Source organism: Wolffia australiana, chromosome 1 (genome assembly GCF_029677425.1).
Source record: "Wolffia australiana isolate 7733 chromosome 1, ASM2967742v1".
NCBI classification, from domain to species: Eukaryota; Viridiplantae; Streptophyta; class Magnoliopsida; order Alismatales; family Araceae; genus Wolffia; species Wolffia australiana.
Window position 1 is genome coordinate 2,173,606 of NC_135835.1, and position 8,665 is coordinate 2,182,270.

The 8,665-nt window shown below is 46.3% G+C and overlaps 1 protein-coding gene across 5 annotated transcripts; it reads left to right on the forward strand.

The window, feature by feature from the left end:
• Positions 1 to 3,827: 3,827 nt before the first annotated feature.
• Positions 3,828 to 8,341, forward strand: ACR9 (ACT domain-containing protein). Of its 5 annotated transcripts, none has more exons than XR_013580945.1 (8): positions 3,828 to 4,096; positions 4,194 to 4,406; positions 4,481 to 4,586; positions 4,658 to 4,979; positions 5,572 to 6,034; positions 6,637 to 6,814; positions 6,975 to 7,090; positions 7,603 to 8,341. XR_013580945.1 is itself a non-coding variant. In XM_078572955.1 (6 exons), exons 1-5 carry the CDS (start codon positions 3,949 to 3,951, stop codon positions 6,004 to 6,006), a joined length of 1,224 nt encoding a protein of 407 aa, XP_078429081.1. In that variant the 5' UTR covers positions 3,828 to 3,948; the 3' UTR covers positions 6,007 to 6,034; positions 6,637 to 6,934. The 5 variants fall into 5 exon arrangements, 1 of the variants encoding a protein (XP_078429081.1); XR_013580947.1 differs by having other exon boundaries at positions 6,985 to 7,090; XR_013580952.1 differs by lacking the exon at positions 6,975 to 7,090 and having other exon boundaries at positions 7,603 to 7,706; positions 7,867 to 8,341.
• The last annotated feature ends 324 nt before the right edge of the window (positions 8,342 to 8,665 follow it).

Consider the following 8,665-nt stretch of genomic DNA (forward strand, 5'->3'; position numbering starts at 1 on the left):
TACTCACTTGGGCATGCCATCCCCTTAAATAGGGAGGATGAGTGCCAAGTTGACGACCCTAGGGGAAGAAACCATCGTGAGACGAAGTCCCCCCTAGACAACTATTACAACGAGGAAAGAAAGATTAACGTGCGATGCTCAACACGTAATGTCCTAGTCTGATTGTCCAAAAAAATTAAAAATACAACCAAATAATATGGGAAACTAACGAACTATTTGAAGCAAAATACTTGAAGTCGGGGTTGCGAGCATCGGCACAAGCAGCTCGGTGCGGTTGGACTCGTCCCGTGTCAGTGTTGTTGCGATGGTCCCCCATCATTTTGTCTTTAGCTTGTCTTTGTATGCAATAATTGGGTCAAAGACTTATGCATCGTACTTTATTGACATCTTGCATCGTGCCACGTGCCCTTGAAGGAAAAATACAAAGGACAAGAATAAAGACATAATAAGGCACATGTGACATGGGAATGCTTCATGGCTGATGGAAATATATGTGGCTGACAATACAATATTTTGATTAGAGTGTACATATGATGCTTATAATGAAGTCTATGAATACAGAATCGAACGTAGTGAATTATGATGAGATCGTAATATGGAGATCAGTGGCCTTTGAGGATGTGTTCTAAATATTTCTATTTGCAGGATACTCAAGAAGGATATCGAATTATCTGGATAGAATAAAACTATCTAGCCTAAATCATGTGTAATTATCAGGTCTTGTAGCCATCAGTGCGGAGACACTAATTATAGATAGTGGATTCTCTTTAGTGGATAGAGTTCTCTGAATTGATTAGTAAAGATCCCTAAATGGTGTTACACCAAACTTTCAATCACATTTATTTACATTGTGATTGTGCAACTGGTCCTTAGATTTGAGACACCATAGAGATTGTGTGGACAAATGGTTGTACTTTGACTATGGCGTATGTGTTCCCAATCATGGAATGCTAAATAACCTAAGTTTGGGTGCATCAAGAAGTTCACCTAGATAGTTGAATGTTATGATGGAATCATCCACCATTAATAAAAGATGAGATAATTCAAGGAAAATGATGCGATGAAGTCCTTTGCCTAGGTCGTGAAATATCAGAGAAGAGTTCTTTTTCTAAACACATCAGTAATCATTCAGATATCCGATTAATGTTTGACAGTTGACCATTCTTTTAGTCATCTAATTAGCGTGAAGTAGATAAGAGACTATACGTACAACGTAACCAATGACATACATGTTCCATGAGTGAGTCAATACATACTCCTTTGTAACTTTTGGAGCATGAGTGATGGAGTGAGCTGCCTTACTCCATTAGTGACATCATCAGAGCCACCGTCATCATCGTCAACAGCCCGTTGGGTCACGTCCAGCCTACTGGCCTTCTTCGTTTTGAGTATCACGGGTGAAGTCATGTCCGTATCTTTCTCATATTTTGATTTCTTTTCGCCTTCTTCGTTTATTCTTCATTTGTGTTTTCGTTCTCGTTGTGTCACTATTTGTCATGTCGTGTAGGTGTTTGTATCTTCGCATGTTGTGTGATCACGTGTCGTCAATGTACATGTCAAACATATTTATTTTTATTTTGTTAAAAAGGGGGGTCCTATGTATAAGCCCCCCCCCCCCCCGCTAGTAAGGGCACTTGTGTCCTTACTAAGGGCCCTCTTGCCTTAGTAAGGGCCTTCGTGCCGCTATAAAAGGGGGCTCAATGGCGCCCTAGTTTTTCTGACCAGGATTATCGTTTGAAGTAAGTTTTGTTGATTTCTTGTTCCCATGAACAAAGGAGGAAGAAGAGGAGAGGAAAAAGGAGAGGAGAGGAAAGGAAGAAGCAGGAAGGGGGAGTAAAAAGGGCACCTGCCGTTGCCGTCAATCTGCTTGGACGCTCTTTTCTGGCCGTACCACGGCTATGTGGATCTATACATTTGCGTCGGCATGATGATTGCCCGCGCTGCATCACTGGCCCCTTCGTTGGCCGCTAAAACGCGACCGTGTAGTCCACATCCACCCACTCGCCGCTATGGTTCAACGAGAGCTGCTCCCGTACCATTGAACCCGCTCACAACACCAAGAGGCCCTGCATGCTTTGAAGTTGATCCTGCTCTAATCTTGCTTGACGTTATTTGGCACGCCGTTCCAACGGTCGCTTGGGTCCCGTGGAAAATTGCACTGTGCGAGGCTGTGTCTCCCGTCATGCCACCTCATTCGAATGTGAATCCAATACGCCTGGCGATCTTGCAGTGACACAACTGCCCAACCTGTTGTCAGGCCTAGTCTTCGTGTCACCCCATGGTGCGCTGACGTGCTGCTCGCGCCCGTTGACTGAACCATGCTGCTAGACAACGATCGCCCATGCGGTCAACTTGATCCGCTAGCTGACCGGGGCCAAAATCCACCATTGGTGCTACACTCACATGACATCCTGTGCACATCAACTCTAGCGGGGAACCTCACAGCGTTCCCCCACGCGGGAATCCAATCTCCGTGTGTGCGCGACCCGCTCCTGGATGCGCTGGCATGTAGTGTATTGCCGCTTTTGCGCGATCGGCTGGGCGAGCGACTGCACTCTGCGCCATTAGGGTTGCTGGCACCACAGGTCGCACTCTCGAAGTCCCTGCCCGCAGTCGCTGACACCGCTGCCAGCATCGCAGCCGTTGTGCCTACACCGACGAACGTCGTCCAAGACTTCTCTGGCCGCGCTGATCCACCGATACAGATGCGCTCGTTGAGCCTTGACTGTTTGCTCATACTGCTTCGACCACGCAACTCTCACTCCCTCTTCGTCCTTATCTCCAATATCCAATATCACACTCCTGCACCGTGTTCGCCACCCCAAGATGAGCAAAGTCATGCCCAACACCGGCACGCCTCCGCCAACTTGCCCGCATCAGCCATGCCCTGACAAAGACCCTGACGATGAAGGCTGCTACCGACGAGGTACGTCGTTCCCCCTTGCTCGTTAATGATACCATTTTAATGATTTGACTGATTCCAATTGTTAAAGGGATTGAATGAGTAATTGATGCCAACCATTCACTAGAATATCTATTGATCAATGTCCTACGACACATGGTGTGGCACATAGTAAACCCCAAAATACATTAAATAAATTCATATTAAATTAAATGTAAATAAATATATTTTTGACTTAGAAAAATTATATCCTTATGAGTATAACGCAACATAAATTCCTAAAAAGACCTAAAAATTCATAAAATTTAAAGCAAGTAAATATCATCATATTAACCTATTAAGAATGCGTGCAATTATCTGTCCCAGACCCTGAATGTAGTGCAATGACCCCATGACCTCGCACCACTCGTGATCAGACCATCCCTGCTTAGTGAATGCGCCGCCCCTAAAGAGGCTTGAGCTACATGTGACGTGGCTAAGTTCAGATTGGGGGGGGGGGGAAGACCCAAGGGCCCCGCACAGTACAGGTTCCATGTTCATACCGTCTACCCCTGAATGTCAATGATAACGAAAGCGATAATTAACAAGAGTTTAATGAATAAAATATTAACAGAAATAAAATATCACGTACGTGCGTCGTCAGTGGCAGAGGATCACTATCAGCCGCCGTTGGTTGCCTGGTCCATGTTAAATTTATTTCTAAGGGGGGTGAGGATCCAATAGGTCCACGTCTGAATTAAAACAAACGATATTCGAGAGAATTCCATCTGTGAAATACCATTAGAAAACAAATATCACATAGCCCGTCGTCATCGGCAGACGATCATCATCATCCCACCGTTGGTTTCTAGTCCTTACCGAGAAAAGCGTCGATTCAGCAAGCCAGAAACTTCCTGGTTCGCCACGTCAGAAATTATCCGACATCTCTCTCTCTAACCTTCTCTCAATCTATCTTGTCTGGTATGTCATAAGGAAGAGAAGAGGAGCAGCCCTAGCTGATGGGCTGATAGGGGAAGGGGAGTTCAGAGGATTCAAGAAGGACGATCATGGGGACGGATGACGCCGTGGTTCTACAGGTCGCGGACAGGCCAGGCGAGCGGAGCGTGATCACTGTCAACTGCCCGGATAAGACAGGCCTCGGCTGCGATCTCTGTAGAACCATTCTCGAATTCGGTCTCCGCATCACCAGAGGCGGTAAGTTTGATCTCCCAGATTTTTCCTTAGAGAATGCCGGTTGATATACTTAAGCTTATGAGTAACCTTTGCTTATTATTCTCCGGCTGATGGGAAGACGTGTCGACGGACGGGAAGTGGTGCTACTTGGTGTACTGGGTCGTTCCCTGGCCAGACGTGGGCTCCGTCAACTGGGGTCATCTCAAGAGCCGACTGCTGTCTGTCTGCCCTTCATCCTCGTTGTCCTTCTACTTCAGTTCTCGTGTGGCCGCTGCTCCTCGGGTGTATCTCTTGAAGGTTCTCTGCAGCGATCGCAAGGGACTTTTGAACGGTAAGTGCTCTCTCTTGCTCTATCTCTCTTTTTTATATTGTGGGAACAGCGGTGAAACAATGGTTGATTGGCAGATGTAACTCGTGTTCTTGGGGAGATCGAGCTTATCATCCAAAGGGTGAAGGTTTCGACGACCCCAGACGGCCGCGTCGTGGACTTCTTCTTCATCACTGATGGCATGTGAGTGAATTTCTTCTTCAACCGATAGTTTATCTTGCACGATTATCGTCGTGATATTGGGGATGAACCAGGGAAAAGCTGCACACAGAGGAGAGGCGAGAAGAGACTTGCGCGAGAGTCAGAGGAGTACTGGGGGAATCTTGCGAGACTTGCGAGATCCAGTCGGCCTGCCCGGAGTACGAGATCTTTAAACAGAGCTTCTGCCCCCTGCCCGAACACGTCGCGAAACAATTGTTTTATCCCGAGCCGCAAGATGGCGAGTTATTGAGAAGATGCAACGTCTCGGTTGACAACTCTCTCAGCCCCGGCCACACCCTTCTTCAGATTCATTGCGTTGATCAAAAGTGCCTTCTCTACGACATCATGAGGACCCTCAAAGATTGCGGCATCCAGGTTCATGATCTTCCTCGCAAGACTCCCTATTCATCCGTCCATCCATCCACCTGTCGACCTCTCTGTCTGTCGGTCTATCCATTTATCTATCTATCAATTAATCCATCCGTCTGTCTATCTCTCCCTCTATCTATAATCTTTCCATTGATCTATCTTTCTGCCTCTGTCAATCCATCCACATATCTATCTGTCTGTCACTTAGTCAGTTTGCCCGTCTGCATATTTATCTATTTATATCGATACATCTGTCTGTATGGCTGTCTATTTATTTATCTTTATATCTATCCATCTGACTATTTATTTATCTATAAATCTGTCCGTTCATCTGTCTATTTCGCTACAATCTATCCATTTATATATCCATTTATATGTCAATCTATCTATCCGTCTGTCTATCCATCAATCTATCAATAAGATCTATCAATCTATCCACCTATTCGGTCACTCTACCCATCCATCCAAACATCCATCCATCCATCTTTCTAACCAGCTATAAGTCTGTCCATCCATCTATATATCTATTTCTCGATCTATCAATACATCGGTCCGTTCATCTATCTATCAATCTGTGCTGAGCTGTTTTTCTTCGCAGATTGCGTACGGTAGGTTCATGTCGGACTCCAAGGGGCGAAGAGAGGTGGACCTGTTCGTGCAGCAGGGAGACGGGAAGAAGGTGGTGGACCCGGAGAAGCTGTCGACGCTGTGCACGCGGCTAAGGACTGAAATCCAGCACCCGTTGAGAGTGACGGTGGTCAATCGCGGGCCAGACACCGAGCTCGTGGTAGCGAACCCGGTCGAGCTCTCCGGCAAAGGCCGACCGCGAGTCTTTTATGACATCACTCTGGCCTTGAAAAACCTCGGCATCTGCGTCTTCTCGGCGGAGATCGGACGGCAGTCGGCGGCGCAACGGCAGTGGGAGGTGTACAGGATCCTGCTCTCCGAGCCGTCCGATCTTCCCCTCTCATCTGCCCGAGCCCGAGCCCGAGTCGTGGAGTCCGTCCGCTGGAGCCTCATGGGCTGGTCCTAGTCCCACCTCCCATGGCGCCTCATTCACTGTACATTCTACACCCTTCTTTTCTATCTCTATCTCTATCTCCTCTATCTTGATATTCATCTTCATCTCTCTGGCTACGCGTCTGGTATCTGAGCCCACCATTAAAGTGACGGCTCCGCTTTTGTCCCAACGTATCTTCATAAGATTCGGATTCTCTCTCCTGGATCTCTCTCACTAGATCCTGACCTCCTTAGTGGGCTCGCTTCTCTGGGTTCCAGATTCCTTCTGCTCATAAACTTTTGTACTCATTCGATGGGGTTTTTTCTCTTTATCTCTTTTGCTTTACTCTTGGGTTCCGACTTCTGTTTTTCTATCTCGAGTTTATCATTTTCTTCTAATATTCGTCTCTTTCTTGGATCTCTCTCTCGAGATCATTCTCTGGGTTCCAGACTCCCTCTCCCCGTAAAATTTTATATCATTCCAATGTATAGCTTGCTCTCCGTACTCTCGGGTTCCGCCATCTGTCTTTCTATCTTTAATTTATCCTTTTCTCTACCCATCACTGTCTAATTTTTTATCCGGGTCCATTATAAAATATCGTTATCGCTTCTTTCTTTCTCTGACTTCGCCCATGTCTATCCGTCTTGTTCTTCTGGCACACAGTCAGCGTGAGGTGGAAGAGAGAAAGCAGTTTTCATGGAATGGCAGGAGGCACGATATATTAATGAGCCGGCCCTGTGACGTTGACGTTTGCTCTATCCACGGCACGATTGGCTTTTCGTGACTCGCTTCCCCCTGGAATTTGAGTACCCAGTGGGGCTAGAGTACCCCCAAACAAGGGGTATCCAGTTATTCTTTTTATGTCGTCATTTACTGTTCAAGAAGTTTCCTTCTAAATACTGTACCAATGCTCGTCAAATTAAAACATCTTATAGATCAATAGAGATTTTGTCTTTTTTTCCTCCATGGAAAAAACTCACAAAACCTGACTTTTTGACTAGTCCATGGTAGAAAAATGGAGTGGGTTCTTCAGCAAGACTTGGGTAGCCGAGCCAAAAGATCCAGATTCAAGATATATTCACAAGGAAGTGGTCTCTGCCTTGGATCTGATCCAGCAGTAAGAAATTAGTTAATCACCAAAGATACTTGGCTAATTGTCCAAGAGTTTTATTTAGTAGATCTAATAGACGTGGCTAATTATCATGCATATTTTACAGAAGTTAGTATGTGGGCTTTCCTTATTTGAGGTTCGATGCTATCATCTTATACAGATTATGCTCACCGCCAATCCCTCTGAAAGTTTCATTTCCTTTATATAATTTACTGTTTACTTCAGGTCATACTATTTCTCCAATCGACCTTTTAGTGATAAATGTATATTCCACGAAAATATATAAATGTATTTGGCCCTATAATTTGTCCTACATGGAATCTTCGGCGTCACCAGAGCATCATCATCTTTCCACATCTTTATCCTACATAAGCCTGCAATAATGGCATATCACAATGCTTTGTTCTGTTCTGGTGACGATAGAATATTATTTATTTCCAATTCAGTGTGGTTTTTGAGAGGGCCTCTTTTCGCATCATTTTGGTTTGATTTTCTACATTTTTTCTGCCACTTTTTAGAAGATATTTTGATGGAGGACCATCCGGTCGAGCACGCCCAAACTCATCGTCAGCCACGTTGCGGAGCCCGTGCTGACATGAAGAACCCAAGTTTTCATTACCAGGTTAGAAAATTGCATCCGAGTCGTGTTGTTTTATCTTGTGTTTGTGTTGTTTTACGGTTTTACGGAGGTCCTTCATGGTTTTACGGAGGCCCTCCTCGTGTCGTTTTATTTTATTTAGTCACCCTTGACTGTGGGGAGGCCCTCCTGCGTGTGTACGCAGCCCCGCCATACTATTCCACCGCCATACTATTCCTGGAGGCCCTGGAAGCGGCTCCCATGGATTACCCGTATCAATCAGGACCCCCCCCCCCCCCCCACCAAGCTTGCACGGGATACCCCGCAGTGTGAACGCACCTCAATACTGGATTCTTCCTGCCCGACATCACCAAAACCCTTGGCCTTGGCGTGCAGCTGCTGACTAGTGCAAACTGCCCATTTAATCTTCCCATTTTGCTGCTGTCTCCCTTGACCCCGGCGCCGTCACGTGGAGCCCTTGACCATTGCAGTCTGATCTGTTGCACACTAGCGGAGCCTCTCCTCTACCTGAAGTGGTTTGATAAAGACTTACGCCTGTTTTCCCCTCCCAGCTCGTGCACCACGATGAACGCACTTCGCTAATTGAGCACTGGGCCTTTGTCCACTGGTCACATTCCCTTCCCCCTTATATTTTGCAGTATCATTACCTTTTCCAGTGCTGTTTCGGCTGCTCCTCTGCTCGAGAGATTTATTAATGTCGTAGGACTAGCCACCATTCTTGAGATAGGAGAATTTCTTGACGGTGTCAGATCAGCATTAGTTGCGGCGACAGACGGGAAGCATACGGACGGTGATCATCCCCCATTCTATTGGCCTTCGAACCAACCAGCAGGGACATTGGGAGCACATTCATGACACGACCCCTTGTGTCGTCTATCTGTCCCACGTCCCGTATCGGTTGATGCCCCGTATTTCTCGTTGGATTTAAAACCATCACATCCTTTTAACTCCATTGCGTCCCCTCGTCTCGTCCTCTCGGTGTT